The sequence below is a fragment of the Lepidochelys kempii genome, chromosome 24, assembly GCF_965140285.1.
Source record: "Lepidochelys kempii isolate rLepKem1 chromosome 24, rLepKem1.hap1, whole genome shotgun sequence".
Lineage (NCBI taxonomy): Eukaryota > Metazoa > Chordata > Testudines > Cheloniidae > Lepidochelys > Lepidochelys kempii.
The window spans coordinates 1,760,490-1,775,957 of NC_136403.1; the positions used below are offsets into that span (position 1 = coordinate 1,760,490).

A 15,468-nucleotide genomic window follows, 5' to 3' on the forward strand; every position below is an offset into this window, starting at 1 on the left:
CCCCAGTCACTCCCCCATGGCAGCTGTAAGGATCACAGCCCCCAGCCCATCCCTCCAGCACGGAGCCAGCCTCCCCCAGCATGGTCCCAGGCTTCCTGCCATTGTCACAGGGTCAGCGGGTGGCTCTTCTCTGCCTGGGGTCAGGGGCCCATGGCTGGCAAAGCTACTTCCTTCCCGGCTCACCCTAGAGCCCTGGGCCCCCCGAGTGCCTGCTGTGGGCCCACAGGCTCTGGGCCAGGCCGGTGCTGGGCACGATTGGGTCCCTTCAGCTCAGCCGCGGCTCAGCAGGACCCGCTCCCTAGGGCAGGCGAGCCCTGAGATCCCAGGGGCCAGGCTCTTCGCCTTGGCTGAGCTCCCCTCACTCTCTGACCTGCCCAGGCTCCCAGGAACGCACCCCCCCCCCCCCGCCTGCTGTCTGTCTGTCTGTCTGCCTCAAGATCCCATTCTCCCCTCACCCTCTGGCGGCAGAATAGCCCCACAGCTCCCTGGCAGTTCCCCCTGCCCCACCCCAGGCGTGGTCAGGCTCCCCATCCCAGCCTGCCTGAGGACAGCAGAAGGGCAACCCCTGGATGGGGCTGGGCCAGGGGACCCGAGCCCTGCCCTTCGGCAGGTACAGCATGTTACAGACCCAGCCTGCCGGGTGCCGCTGGGGAGGCCGTGTCCAGCCCCACTGGTGCCCAGCGCTGCCCCTGCGAGGCCAGGGTTCGTCCCCACCTCGGTGCTCGCTCTCTGGGCTGCTCTGGCCGTTCCAGGCCCAAGGCTGTCCCCCACGATGTCCTCCATGCAGCCTGTCCCTGCTTAACTGCCGGGGCCCCACCTGGGATGGGGGAGCGGCTGCCTCTGAGCTGGGGTGAGGGCTCCCGGGAATTGTTGCCCAGTGCCTGAGGCTGTGGCCTGCAGGGGAGCGGGGTGGGCTGCCACAGCTCCCCATCGCGCTGCAGCCCACGTGGCTGGGGCCCAGAGGCTGATGGATAAGCCTTCCCAGGCCTCAGAGGAAGGCGTCATTAGTCCACTTTACAGGTGGCTATACCGAAGCACAGAAGTCAGTCAGCAGAAAAGCTAAGGCCAGAACCCAGGAGTCCTGACTCCCTCCCCCCACTCGAGCCCTCTCTCACCCAGCACCAGGGCAGAACACAGGAGTCCCACCCCCACCTCGCCTGCTCTAACGCACTCCTCCCATCCCAAAGCTGGGCATGGAACCCAGGAGTCCTGGTGCCAAACGTGCTGCCCTCGCCACTCGTCCAGGTTTCCTGCCACGACCCCAGTGACCAGTCGGGGGAGCTAAGAGACTCTAACGGGATTTCCGTGTGCCTACTGGGGGCAGGTTACAGGAGCAGGTAGATGGTGGGAGCGGGGGGGTACAGGGCAGAGTCCTGGGGACCCGTAGTGCACACATGCTCTTGAATGGGAACACTGAGCTCCAGGCCCACAGCCAGCCGGGCGCTCACCCAGGCGGGGCGGGGGAAGGGGGGGGTGCTTTGCTGCTGGCCTGGCTGCTGACTTTGACAAACGAGCCCAGGGAACGGCCCGTTCAGGCCTGTGCGTTCCTGGCAGGGCCGGAGGTGCCTGCTCAGTCCCGCTGCCTCCCTCGCATTCCTGGCAGGGGCCAGGGCTTCCCGGCTCTGAGCGGGGGCTGCCTGCCCCTCCTGGGGCAAGACTGGGCTGAGCCCCTCCTCCCCGCAGTGTCCCACAGGCCCAGCCAGCCTCCCAGATTGGCTCTGCAGAGGGGTGCCCCTACAGTCCTGGGGGGTCAGGATCAGGGGTGCTGACACATCAGGGTAGGAGGGGTAGCAGGGAGGGCCCTGGCTGGGCAGGAGTGGGGGTGTTGCCAAAGCTGGTGGAGGCGGGTGTCCCACTGCCCCCTCCCCCGTTCATCCCATTCCCTGTGAGGCAGGACACCCGGATCCCAGGCCCCAGAGCTAGCCTCTCTCCCCCCAGGAGCCTCCCCACTCCAGAGGGTTAGCCCTGCCTCCCCCCAGGGCCCGCGGGAGCCATCACGCTGAGTGTGAGATACACAGGCTTTATTACAAAGAGTAGAGCTCTGGTGACAACGCCCTGACAGGGACACCCAACCCCGGGTGTGTGGGGGGTGATGCCCAGCTGTGTGAGCTCCCCTCACTCTTCGTGAAAGGGCAGGTGCTGGGCAGCACCGGCTCCTTCCCTGGCCCACAGCTCCTCCCCACCCGCGGCTCCGGGGATGAGTGTGGCGGGGCCTGGGGGAGAGGCCCGCCAGGGTGCAAGGCTCTGGGCTCACAGGGGTGGGATCCTCTCCCGAGATGTGGCTCCGGCTCAGGGGCCTCACCGCAGGGGTGGAGAGAGAGCGGGGCAGGGGCAGCACCAGGGCTGGGAATGGGGATGGGCCGGTGATCCTACTCCAGGGCTTTTCACGAGCCAGCGGCACTGGGAGGCGGGCGTGGGCATCATCCCCCCAGGGTTCAGTCCAACCATTCTCTGCTTCCCCCTCACCCGACTCAGGCTGTCGGGCGGCAGAGACTGCTGGCGGGGGGGTGATTGTTTGAAGTGTCTTTGGAGGCCCCCTAGGAGGGCTGGGTCCACACCCAGCCCCCGTGTCTTGCTGGGCTCAGCGGGGCCCCCCCTGCAGGGCCCCGTTCAGCCCCAGGCTGGGGCGTCTGTGGGAGAGGCCGGTGCCCGGAGGAGAAGCAGGATGGGCCGGCGCGCGGGTGGATGCTGGTCCCTCGGCGGGCAGGTCAGCCCCGCGTGCTGCTCATGCGCTCACCCAGCAGCCAGTACGTCCGCATCTTGCCCTTGCCCTGTGGGAGGAGAGGAAGCTCAGGGGGTATCCTGGGGGGATCCCCCCCATGCCTGCCCCAGGCAGGGCCCTGGGCAGCCTGGCCCGGGAGGAAGGTGCGGGCCATGGGCAGAGTCTGCTCCGGCAGGTGTGAGGAGATGTGGCTGGTGCTAGGGCTGGGGCAGCCCCCCCCTTGCTTGGCCTGACCCAGGTGGGGCTCGAGGGAGGGGAGCGAGGGTGGGGGCACGTGTCCCTGGGAGGGGGTAGATGGCAGTGCCCAAGAACGGGACTCCATGGGGCGGGTAGTAGTGCCCGGGGGAAGACAGTGGCAGGGGGACCAGTGGGGGGCGATGAGGCTGGTGGGGGCAGAGGGAGGCCATGCTTCCGTCACCTTCATCTCCACGTCCCCGCGCAGCTCCAGCTCAAAACAGCCGACCTCCTCCAAGACGCATTTGGTGGCCGACGACAGGTGGATCTTCAGGGCTGGAACCACAGACATGGGGCTGTGGGTGGTGCAGGGACACGGCCGCCCTGCCCCTCTGCCGTCCCCGTCTCCCCCCAGGCAGAGACACAGCCCCCTCCAGCTCCCCGCAGCCACCTGCCCGGCCTCAGCTCAGCTCCTAGGGAGGACGACTGGCCCAGTCCAGCCAGCTCCAGCCACCCCCTCCACTCTGGTGGCCCCCCTGCTTGCCAGCACCCCTCCCCACTCCCAACCCAGTCCTCCCCTCTGCCCCCCATTTGCTGGCAGCACCCTCCCCACGCAGTGTCCCCTTCTGCCCCCCACAGCTCAGCCCTGTGCCTGGCCCCTTTACCTTCCCCATTGGACTCCATCCGTGAGGCCGTGTTCACCGTGTCCCCAAAGAGGCAATAACGGGGCATCTTCAGACCGACCACCCCCGCGCAGACTGGACCTGGGACAGGAGGGACAGAGAGTATTGGGCACCCCCCTGCAGGCTGCACCCAGGGCTGCTTCGTCCCCCACCAGGGCTCACCCCTCCCCTGCCCGGATCACATACATTCAAATCAACCAGCCCTTGCACTGTTAGTGCTGGGCTTGTACAAAGGGCCTCGCACGCTAGCGGCTCCCTGGGTGAGGCAGGGAAGGTCCCCAGCCAGCCGCTGGTGGCGCTAGGACTGGAGCTCAGGAGTCCTGGTCCTCAGTCCCCCGCAACCTCTAACCCCTAGACCCCACTCCCTTACCAAAGCTGGGAACGGAACCCAGGAGTCCTGGCTCCCAGCCCCCCTGCTCTAGCCACTAGACCCTGTGAGATTGCACTCCATATGCTTTATGGAAATATGCTTATGAATAGGACAGAACTGGAATATGCTTTACGCTAAATACCCCTTGTATGGTGCCATTAGAAAGCTTGTGATCTACTAAGTGTATTCATCCTATTTGTTTGTGTGTATTACTTCTGCGTCTGGAATTAGGAGAATGAGACATGAAGTTGTATCACTGATGTAAACATATTAATTGGAGGCCATTAAGGGAGCTCCACAAACAATCAGTCGTAAATGGCCTTAGTACACAGGAAGGCTTTCAAGTAACATGTGGGTCAGCTCATGGGGAATGGAGACTAGGGGTCTTACCGTGACATGTGACCATGGCACCTGACAATGAAATCCATCTTAAATCTGGCACTTTTCTATTTAGGAGGGGTGGGGACCCAGAGACACAAAAGATTCCTGCCTTGTGCCAAAGCTATAAAAGGGGGTGGAGCAGAACAAAGGAGCTGCCAGTCATGAGAAAACCCCTGCTTACCCCCTGAGATGTCTGCTGGAACTAACAAGGACTGTACCAGGGGAAAGGATTGGGCCCAGACTAGGAAGGAGTCCGATGAAGTGAGCTGTAGCTCATGAAAGCTCATGCTCAAATAAATTGGTTAGTTGCTAAGGTGTCACAAGTCCTCCTTTTCTTTTTGCGAATACAGACTAACGGCTGTTACTCTGAAACTAGTCTGTGATAGAAGCTTATTGGAACATCTCTGAGGGTGAGATTTTATCTGAATTCAGTTTTCTACTTTATTAGGCTTAGATTGCGTGTTTTTGCTTTATTTTGCTAGGTGACTTACTTTGTTCTGTCTAGTATCAGAGGGGTAGCCGTGTTTGCCGCTTTTACAGATCCAGACTAAGAGCCCTGTGGCACCTTATAGACTAACAGACGTAAAACTTAGGCTCCAATACGTCTGTTAATCTATGAGGTGCCACAGGGCTCTTTGCTGCTTTGTTCTGTCTGTTATTACTTGAAACCACTTAAATCCTACTTTTTATACTTAATACAATCACTTTTGTTTATTAATAAACCCAGAGTAAGTGGTTAATACCTGGGAGAGCAAACAGCTGTGCATCTCTCTCTATCAGTGTTATAGAGGGTGGACAATTTATGAATTTACCCTGTATAAGCTTTATACAGAGTAAAACGGATTAATTTGGGGTTCAGGCTCCCAGAAAGGCTGAACACTGGGCGCTGGGAAAGTCCCTGTTAACTGAGAAGCCCCTGGGCTGAGTGAATCTCAGTTTCAGTGAACTGCAGAGAGGCGTGGCCAACCTCTGGGGTTGTGCTGGAGCTTACGGGAGTGGAGAGCACCTGTTCTGGCAGGAGGGTTGTTCTCGGTGGCACGTCAGCTCATCAAGTGACAGTCTTGAGGGGAGTCTCTGTGACCGAACCCATCACAGACCCCACTCCCTTCCCAGAGTGGGGATAGAACCCAGGAGTCCTGGCTCCAAGTCCCATGCAAATGGCCCAGTCTATTTAGGGTCAGAGCGTGCCAGGCTCTTGCAGAGCTGCATGGCAAGGGGAGGGGCAGAAGGGGGCACCTGCTGCCCTCCGTGCTCCCCAGTGTGTGCGTGAGGGGGGGATACCCTAGGGGCTCCCTGCAGCCCATTGCCTGGGGCCATGCTGCCCTTGCTCAAGGCCCGCCCCGCCGGCTCCACCCCGGCTCACCGCTGTGGATCCCGATGCGCAGCTTGAGTTGCTGGTCCGGCCGGTGGCGGATCTTGAAGGTGCGCACGGCGTCGAGCAGGGCCAGGGACATGCGGGCCACCTCGCGGGCGTGCAGCTTGCCGTTGCGCACCGGCAGTCCCGACACCACCATGTAGGCGTCACCGATGGTCTCCACCTGCGGGGGGGGAAAAGAGAGCACAGCCCTGGGGCAAGCCAGCTGCACACGCTGCCCCTGCCTCCCCGGATGCCTCTCACTCAGGGCTGTGTTGTGAGGCTTGAGCCCAGGGGGAAATGGGGGGGTGCACGCGTGTGCATGCCCGTGCCCAGGAAACCTCAGCAGACCAAGAGCCTCCAGCGTTGTACTCGGCTGACGCATCCTCTTGCCTCTGGCCATGAGCTGCCCCCAGCCGACAGGGTCTGGAGGAAACTCCCCCTTACCCCAGCACTGCCCCTTCCTCCCAGCGACAGGAGACTGGGCTGGGCCGGCCTGGCAGCTCCTCTGCTCCCTGGCATTGGCCCTCGGAGGGCCTGGCAGCGAGTGTGGTTCCGGGGGCAGTTCCAGCTCCTCGGACAGAGCAGCAGGGGCACGACTGGGGGGCGTGGAGCTGCCTCCGGAGTGAGGGTTTCAAGGGCCAAGAGGGCAGATCCAGCCAGCAGGGGGCGGCCTCAGACCCAGGGCAGAGCTGGGGGCACGTCACGGCAATGGCGATGGCATCTCCACCAGGGCGGCAGCATGAGGGGGGCTGTCCCGGGGCAGGGGAGCAGCTATTTGTTTGTGCCAGAACCGTCAGTCTCAGTGGAGGCGGGTGTCGGCCAGACCCCCCTCCCCCAGCAATCCCCACCCCACCGCGACAGGCCCCCTGCAGCCCCCCCCTCACCTTGTAGACATCGAAGTTGTCGATGATGGCGTCGAAGCAGGTGTACAGGTCGTTCAGCAAGGTCACAACCTGCAATGCACGCAGCAGGGTGGGAGGGGGAGGTGAGAGGCTTTGGCCTGGCCTGATCCCCCCCCACCCCCAGGGCAGTGAGCGCTTCCGCCCCTTCCGCACCAGCCCCAGAGACGTGGCAGATAGGCGGGGGTGGGGGGTGGCGCTGAGCCCTCCCCTGGGACGCAGGCTCCCGCCCGTGGAATCCGGGCTGCTGACGGATGAAGCAGGGATGCAGGCAGGGCACCCTGGAGACTGAGCCTGGCACCTCTGCCCAAGCAGAGGGCTGTGCCCGCCGGTGGGGGCGGGAGCCAGGGCTCCAAGCACCGCCAGCCCTGCCTGCGCCTAGAGCCCCGTGCTTGGCCCCTCAGCCTCCACGCAGCTCTCCCGCCAGGGCAGGCTTTGAACCTGGGACGGGGGGCCCTGGCCAGATCCAAGCTCCACCCATTCTCTCCTGCTGCCTTCCTCCTCCCCAGCACTGTCACCGCAGGTAGGATTCCCCTTCCCAACCCGCTGGGGGCTAACCAGCGGCTGTGCCCAGGCGGCTGGGGCAGAGACCCCGGGGGAGCACCACATCCCTCCCCCAGCGAACTACGGGGACTCGCCCAGCCCCGCCGGTTACCTGCATGGGGGTGCTCTCTGCCGACAGGGCTGTGAACCCCACGATGTCGCTGAAGTAGATGGTGACGACGTCGAAGGCCTCAGCCTGCACCGTCTCCCCGCGCTTCAGCTGCTCGGCCACGGAGCTGGGGGACAGGGAGAGCGGGGTGAGGGACGGGGGCAGAAGGGGCCTGGATGCCCGTGTTTGGGGGGCTCCCTGGCAAACAGTGGGGTTACCCCCCCGGCTGGGGGGAGGAGGAGCAGGCCCCCATAGCGCTGGGGGGGCTGAGGGTGAAGACTGGGTGCCAATGGGGCAGTCTAGGATCTGGTCTCGGGCGAGGCCTGGCACGTGCCTGGTGCCCTCGGGAGGACGGGGGGTTAAGGAGCCTGCCTGGGGCAGGCGGGCGGGTCCAGCCCGTCACTCACTGGGGCAGGATCTGGTAGAGCAGGGCCTCGGCCTTGCGCTTCTCCTCCAGGTAGGCCTGCGTCCGCTCGTCCACCAGCTCCTCCAGGTTGTTGGCGTACTGCTCCATGCGCGACAGCAGGTTGTCCAGGATGTTGCTGCTGTTCTCCCTGCAACGCACGGGGCCGTGAGGATGCTGGGCCGCGGGAACGACCCTTTCTCCCACCCTCGCAGCCCCTCTCCTCCAGAGCTCGCCAGGGGTGGGGCACCCCACGCCAGCCATGCAGCCAGCACAGCCCCCCACCTGCTCCCTCTCCCACCCGAGGACAGGGACTCGATGGAATAACCGGGGTGGAAGCAGCCGGGGCTACTGCAACACACCCCACGGAGCAGGGGGCAGGCTCCAGGGGCAGGGCCAGACCTGCAGCCCTGGGCGGGGGGGCCGGGCAGCGGGATGGCAGCCGAGTCCCACCCATCCCTCTATGGGCTGGGCGACTCGAGCGGGGCCTGTGCCTGGAGGAGGTGTTGGGGGCAGTGGGGAGGGTCTGACTGAGAAGTCTGTGGCTTGCGGCAGGGCTGATGTGGCCGGTTCGAGGGGGCTGGGAGTGACGGGGGGGGGCGCTGATGTGGCCGGTTCGAGGGGGCTGGGAGTGACGGGGGGGGCGCTGATGTGGCCGGTTCGAGGGGGCTGGGAGTGACGGGGGGGGGCGCTGATGTGGCCGGTTCGAGGGGGCTGGGAGTGACGGGGGGGGGCGCTGATGTGGCCGGTTCGAGGGGGCTGGGAGTGACGGGGGGGCGCTGATGTGGCCGGTTCGAGGGGGCTGGGAGTGACGGGGGGGGCGCTGATGTGGCCGGTGAGAGGGGACTGGGAGTGACGGGGGGGCGATGTGGCCGGTTCGAGGGGGCTGGGAGTGACGGGGGGGGCGCTGAGATGGCCGGTGAGAGGGGGCTGGGAGTGACGGGGGGGGCGCTGATGTGGCCGGTGAGAGGGGGCTGGGAGTGACGGGGGGGCGATGTGGCCGGTGAGAGGGGGCTGGGAGTGACGGGGGGGCGATGTGGCCGGTGAGAGGGAGCTGGGAGTGACGGGGGGGGCGCTGAGATGGCCGGTGAGAGGGAGCTGGGAGTGACGGGGGGGGGCGCTGATGTGGCCAGTGAGAGGGGGCTGGGAATGACGGGGGGCGATGTGGCAGGTGAGAGGGGGCTGGGAGTGACGGGGGGGCGATGTGGCCGGTGAGAGGGGGCTGGGAGTGACGGGGGGGCGATGTGGCCGGTGAGAGGGAGCTGGGAGTGACGGGGGGGGGCGCTGAGATGGCCGGTTTGAGGGGGCTGGGAGTGACGGGGGGGCGCTGATGTGGCCGGTTTGAGGGGGCTGGGAGTGACGGGGGGGCGCTGATGTGGCCGGTTCGAGGGGGCTGGGAGTGACGGGGGGGTGATGTGGCCGGTTCGAGGGGGCTGGGAATGATGTGGGGGCGCTGATATGGCCGGTTCGAGGGGGCTGGGAGTGACGGGGGGGTGATGTGGCCGGTTCGAGGGGGCTGGCAGTGACGGGGGGGCGATGTGGCCGGTTCGAGGGGGCTGGGAGTGACATGGGGGGCGATGTGGCCGGTGAGAGGGGGCTGCGAGTGACGTGGGGGTGTTGTGGCCGGTTTGAGGGGGCTGGGAGTGACGGGGGGGGCGCTGATGTGGCCGGTTCGAGGGGGCTGGGAGTGACGGGGGGGCGCTGATGTGGCCGGTTCGAGGGGGCTGGGAGTGACGGGGGGGCGCTGATGTGGCCGGTTCGAGGGGGCTGGGAGTGACGTGGGGGTGATGTGGCCGGTTCGAGGGGGCTGGGAGTGACGGGGGGGGTGATGTGGCCGGTTCGAGGGGGCTGGGAGTGACGTGGGGGGTGATGTGGCCGGTTCGAGGGGGCTGGGAGTGACGGGGGGGGCGCTGATGTGGCCGGTTCGAGGGGGGCTGGGAGTGACGGGGGGGCGCTGATGTGGCCGGTTCGAGGGGGCTGGGAGTGACGGGGGGGCGCTGATGTGGCCGGTTCGAGGGGGCTGGGAGTGACGTGGGGGTGATGTGGCCGGTTCGAGGGGGCTGGGAGTGACGGGGGGGGTGATGTGGCCGGTTCGAGGGGGCTGGGAGTGACGTGGGGGGTGATGTGGCCGGTTCGAGGGGGCTGGGAGTGACGTGGGGGGTGATGTGGCCGGTTCGAGGGGGCTGGGAGTGACGTGGGGGTGATGTGGCCGGTTCGAGGGGGCTGGGAGTGACGTGGGGGTGATGTGGCCGGTTCGAGGGGGCTGGGAGTGACGTGGGGGTGATGTGGCCGGTTCGAGGGGGCTGGGAGTGACGGGGGGGGTGATGTGGCCGGTTCGAGGGGGCTGGGAGTGACGTGGGGGGTGATGTGGCCGGTTCGAGGGGGCTGGGAGTGACGGGGGGGGTGATGTGGCCGGTTCGAGGGGGCTGGGAGTGACGTGGGGGGTGATGTGGCCGGTTCGAGGGGGCTGGGAGTGACGTGGGGGGTGATGTGGCCGGTTCGAGGGGGCTGGGAGTGACGTGGGGGTGATGTGGCCGGTTCGAGGGGGCTGGGAGTGACGGGGGCGCGCTGATGTGGCCGGTTCGAGGGGGCTGGGAGTGACGGGGGGGCGCTGATGTGGCCAGTTCGAGGGGGGCTGGGAGTGACGGGGGGGCGATGTGGCCGGTTCGAGGGGGCTGGGAATGATGGGGGGGCGCTGATGTGGCCGGTTCGAGGGGGCTGGGAGTGACGGGGGGGTGATGTGGCCAGTTCGAGGGGGCTGGGAGTGACGGGGGGGCGATGTGGCCGGTTCGAGGGGGCTGGGAGTGACATGGGGGGCGATGTGGCCGGTGAGAGGGGGCTGCGAGTGACGTGGGGGTGTTGTGGCCGGTTTGAGGGGGCTGGGAGTGACGGGGGGGCGCTGATGTGGCCGGTTTGAGGGGGCTGGGAGTGACGGGGGGGGCGCTGATGTGGCCGGTTCGAGGGGGCTGGGAGTGACGGGGGGGCGCTGATGTGGCCGGTTCGAGGGGGCTGGGAGTGACGGGGGGGTGATGTGGCCGGTTCGAGGGGGCTGGGAGTGACGGGGGGGTGATGTGGCCGGTTCGAGGGGGCTGGGAATGATGTGGGGGCGCTGATGTGGCCGGTTCGAGGGGGCTGGGAGTGACGGGGGGGTGATGTGGCCGGTTCGAGGGGGCTGGCAGTGACGGGGGGGGCGATGTGGCCGGTTCGAGGGGGCTGGGAGTGACATGGGGGGCGATGTGGCCGGTGAGAGGGGGCTGCGAGTGACGTGGGGGTGTTCTGGCCGGTTTGAGGGGGCTGGGAGTGACGGGGGGGGCGCTCACCTGTTGAACTTGCGGAGCAGGATCTTGATCTGGTTGAAGTCCGGCCGCTCCAGCACGTCCTCGGCCCAGCAGTGCTGCATGAGCACCCCCAGCTCCTCGATGTGGCAGGCCACGTTCACGGAGGGCCGGAAGTAGGGGCGCTCGCCGCCCTTCACCCGCTCAATGATCTCTGTGGGCCGGGGGTGGGGGGGGTGTGAGCCAGGGGCCCCATGGCACAGGCCCCATATGCCCCCCCAGAAGCCACGGCCCAGGCTCACGTGTTCCCGCATCAGCCTCCCATCAATGCCCCACCTGGCTCTAGGGCTGAACACACAGGATGGGACTCAGGACTCCTGGGTTCCCTGCTTGGCTCTGCCGCTTTCCCCTCCTGACTGCCTTCCAGCTGGCCGGCAGGCTGGGGCTCTTGGCTGACCCCCCTGCTCCGCTTCATCCCTGCTTCCTGGCACCTGACCAGGGAACGCCCCCTCCTCTGCCCCACATATGGGCTCTCCTGGGGGGGCCAAGCCCGGCTTCCCTCAGCCCAGGATTCCTGCCAGCACCTGCCCCACGGGCACTCCGCTCCCCGGCCTCCCCCAGCACACTGCCCCTAGCCGGGCAAGCCGGGGAGAGGGGAAACGCCCCATTTACACAGCCAGACGAGTGAGCCCCCCAAAGGGCACTCCCTCTGCTCTGGGGCACCAGCCCTCCCCAACAAGTACTCTCACTTTTGGGGTCTGTCCCCCCCAGGCAGGGCTCCCCTCCCCCAACTCTCACCTTTGGGGCTCAGGTCCAGCCCCTCCACGTAGAAGACCCCGTTGCGCAGGGCTATCTCCTGCAGGATGATCCCAAAGCTGTACACATCGCCTTTCTGGGTGCCCTGGGCCGGGGGCACCTCCATGCGCAGCAGCTCGGGCGCCGTCCACAGCTTCTCTGGGGGGCGAGGAGACAGGGTCAGGCAGGGCGGGGGGTGGAGACAGGAGAGGGGCACGGCCAGGCCGGCAGGAGGGAAGACTCCCGGCTTGGCCTGGCTGCCCTGCTGCCCTGTGGGGCCTTCCAGCCAGGCTGGGGCTTGGAGGGCCTGGATCCGCAGGGCTTCCCCCCAGCCCGGGGCCGGGGGGGAGGGAAGAGAACCACTGACCTGGCCTGGAGCCGAGCCCTGGTCCTGTCTCAGAGGAAGGGCCTGGGGCAAGCTCCCCGGGACTAGCTGCCCCCTGCGACTGTGGGCCCGGCGGGGGTCGGCCGCGGCTGTGCCTGGCAAGGGTCAGAGGGCGTGGGGGGACTGTGGCCAGTAAGGGTCGGGGGGCATGGCTGGGACCAGCGTGGGGCGGTGGGGGGAGCCGGGCCCGGTGGGATTTGGGGGGGCCGTGGCCAGGGAGGGAGGCAGTGGCTGGGATGAACGGGGGGGGAAATGGGGTGGCCAGTGAGGGTTGGGGGGGCATGGCTGGGCCCAGCAGGGAGGGATGGGGGGGACCGTGGCTGGACCCAGCAGGGGGGAAATGGGGCAGCCAGTGGCCAGACCCAGTGGGGTCCAGGCCGGGTGAGCAGGCTCGAGCTGGGGCTGTATCCACCCGAGGGACCCCCCCGTTTCCAGGGGCCCCCAGGGCACTGTGGCCCTCACTGGCGAAGAGCGCGTGGGAGTCGTCGGAGTCGGGGGCCATGCGGAAGCTCTCCAGCCCATAGTCCGTGATCTTGAGCACGAAGCGGCTGTCCACCACGCAGTTGGAGGACTTGAGGTTGCCGTGGGAGACAATCACCCCATTGTGCAGGAACAGCATCCCCTGGGGGGGCAGAGAAGGGGGGGGATGCCGGAGCCTCAGCCTGGGACCTTCTGCAGCGAGGTCCAGATCCCCTGCCAGGCCTTGCCCGGGGGACAGCACGGGGGCTGCAGAGCTGATGCATGGGTCAGAGGCCCCATGGGGAAGGCAAGGGACTGGGTATGGGCATTGGGCACTGCAGAGAGCTGGAGAGGGCAGGCTGGGGGCTGCAGGGGCAGACAGGGAGCTGGGTGTGGGAGACTGGGGGGGCTGCAGAGGCAGGCAGGGGGCCGGGCGCTGTGGGGGCAGGCAGGGGGCAGGCAGGGGGCCGGGCGCTGTGGGGGCCGGGTGCTGTGGGGGCAGGCAGGGGGCCGGGTGCTGTGGGGGCAGGCAGGGGGCAGGCAGGGGGCCGGGTGCTGTGGGGGCTGGGTGCTGTGGGGGCAGGCAGGGGGCAGGCAGGGGGCCGGGCGCTGTGGGGGCAGGCAGGGGGCCGGGCGCTGTGGGGGAAGGCAGGGGGGCCGGGCGCTGTGGGGGCTGGGCGCTGTGGGGGCAGGCAGGGGGCCGGGCGCTGTGGGGGCCGGCAGGGGGCAGGCAGGGGGCAGGCAGGGGGCAGGCAGGGGTCCGGGCGCTGCAGGGGAAGGCAGGGGGCCGGGCGCTGTGGGGGCTGGGCGCTGTGGGGGCAGGCAGGGGGCCGGGCGCTGTGGGGGCCGGCAGGGGGCAGGCAGGGGGCAGGCAGGGGTCCGGGCGCTGCGGGGGAAGGCAGGGGGCCGGGCGCTGTGGGGGCCGGGCGCTGTGGGGGCAGGCAGGGGGCCGGGCGCTGTGGGGGCCGGCAGGGGGCAGGCAGGGGGCCGGCAGGGGGCAGGCAGGGGGCCGGCCGTTACCTTGACGATGTCAGTGGTGAGTGAGTACCGGAACATCCAGTCCAGCGTGATGCTCTCGTTCTCCAGGATGTCCTGCACGGCACAGGGACGGGGGGGGGGGGGGGCGCTGAGCTACTCTCCCTCCTCCCAGCTGAGGGGTCCGAGCAACTGGGGCTCTGGATCCCTCCGGAACCGCCCCCCAGGGCCGACAGCCCTGGCTCCCCACCAGCCCTTGGCAGTGGCGCCGGTGAGACCTGCTGGTAATGGGGGGGGGGGCACCGGACCTGGCTTGGCTGGTCTATCCTGGGGTCACCCCCTGGCCTGGGCGTGGAACTGAACCAGGGCCACGTGCAGCCGGGACCGGAGTGGGGGGCTGCGCTGGTGCAAAGTGCCCGTGGCACGCACGGGGCTCGGCCAGCCGCTGAGGGTCCACGGCCGGCCGGGCGGAGGGGCCGGGGGGACTGGACGGCTCCCTGTGTTCAACAGCGAGAGCTGGAGAATAAGGGAGCATGTCCCCATGGCTCCTGGCTGGCCGACAGGGACCCCCACAGCAAGCGGGGTACCCGGCAGGGACCCCCAGCAAGGGGGGGCTTCTCTCTCGGTCATTAGAGGAACTGCTTCTGCAGTGGAGCATGCAGCCAGGAATCCAGGCCTGTCACGAGAGAGGAAACGGGGGAGGGGAGCGCCCTCCCCCCATAAATCATCCTGCTTGGAAAGAGCCCCCGCGCCCCTCACCAGCACTCGCTGGGCCCTGGGGATGGGGGAAGCCCAGCCGTGCCCCCTCCTTTCAATTCAGACACCGCCCCCCGCCGTCGCTGCTGCAAAGCGTGACCCTCCCAATGTGGGGACCGCCGTGCTTGGGCCCCCTCCCGTGGGCACTGATGGGGCACGGACAGGCCTGCCCACGGCACTGCACGTTTGCTGCGACGCCGGGCACCAAGTACACCCTGGGGGCCGGGGTCGTAGCCCTTCTCCTCCCCCCATCGCCAAGGAGATCGGTGCCTGGCGACCCCACCCGGGAACAGCAGCATGCAGGGCGCTGGGCATCGGGCCTGGGGGCTCCTTCGGGCCCCTCCCCTGCTGCCCCAACACCTTCCGGGCTCTGCTCAGCACCAGGCAAACCTTCACCAGCTGCCACACGGAACTGCCCCCCCACCTCAGCGGGGAAGAGAACCCAGGAGTCCTGGCTCTCAGGTCCCCTGCTCCAACCCACTGGACCCCACTCCCCTCCCAGAGCCAGGAGAGAAGCCAGGAGTCCTGGATCCCAGCTCCCCCCCAGCTCTAATGCACCAGATCCTACTCCCCTCCCAGAGCCAGGAGAGAAGCCAGGAGTCCCAGCTCCCAGTCCCATCCACTACACCCCACTGCATCTCCTCTGCCCCATAGCTCCTGTGCGGCAATACCTGGAGGCTCCCACGGGGGCAGTACTCCGTCAGGATGCAGATGTTTGGGGGGTCCGTGCAGGCTCCGATGAAGCGGGTCAGGTGTTCATTCTGGACATCCCTCATCTGCAGGGGGATGGAGAAGGCAGGGTTATGGGAAGGCCGCTTGGAGTCCATAGGGCCTTTCGTCCCAGAGTGCTTTGCAGGCCACTCAGAGGCATTGCTTCACCCAGTCCTGGGATGCAGCCACTCTGAAAGGCCTGTGTGGGGCAGGGGGAGTATGGCAGCTATTTATACAAGGGACCCCTCACTTGGCTCTGAGATGCAGCCACCTCTGGGGTGGGGCTCAGCAGCTGTTTAACAGCCACACAGCCATGAAGGCGGAAGCTGCGGTGGAAGCCTCTGCTCAGCCTAACGAAGGATTCAGAAGGCCAGTCAGGTGGGCAGGAAATTGCTTGGCCGGCATCCAAGTGCGTGATATTTACGAGCCGAGCGGGGGGCTGTGGGGGTGGGTTCCAAGGTCGCTCCATGA

The 15,468-nt window shown here is 67.1% G+C and overlaps 1 protein-coding gene across 1 annotated transcript in view; it reads right to left on the bottom strand.

Moving 5' to 3' along the window:
• Nucleotides 1–2,006: 2,006 nt before the first annotated feature.
• NPR1 (natriuretic peptide receptor 1) overlaps nucleotides 2,007–15,468 on the bottom strand; it is a 33,286-nt gene continuing 19,824 nt past the window's right edge. The window contains exons 11-22 of the mRNA XM_078850507.1: nucleotides 14,958–15,062; nucleotides 13,576–13,647; nucleotides 12,559–12,718; nucleotides 11,715–11,870; nucleotides 10,962–11,130; nucleotides 7,646–7,792; nucleotides 7,242–7,365; nucleotides 6,572–6,640; nucleotides 5,694–5,868; nucleotides 3,562–3,660; nucleotides 3,141–3,232; nucleotides 2,007–2,771 (exon numbers count right to left, since the gene is read on the bottom strand). Coding sequence (XP_078706633.1) covers nucleotides 2,709–2,771; nucleotides 3,141–3,232; nucleotides 3,562–3,660; nucleotides 5,694–5,868; nucleotides 6,572–6,640; nucleotides 7,242–7,365; nucleotides 7,646–7,792; nucleotides 10,962–11,130; nucleotides 11,715–11,870; nucleotides 12,559–12,718; nucleotides 13,576–13,647; nucleotides 14,958–15,062 — 1,431 coding nt within the window. The 3' untranslated portion in view covers nucleotides 2,007–2,708. The remainder of the gene's footprint in view (nucleotides 2,772–3,140; nucleotides 3,233–3,561; nucleotides 3,661–5,693; nucleotides 5,869–6,571; nucleotides 6,641–7,241; nucleotides 7,366–7,645; nucleotides 7,793–10,961; nucleotides 11,131–11,714; nucleotides 11,871–12,558; nucleotides 12,719–13,575; nucleotides 13,648–14,957; nucleotides 15,063–15,468) is intronic.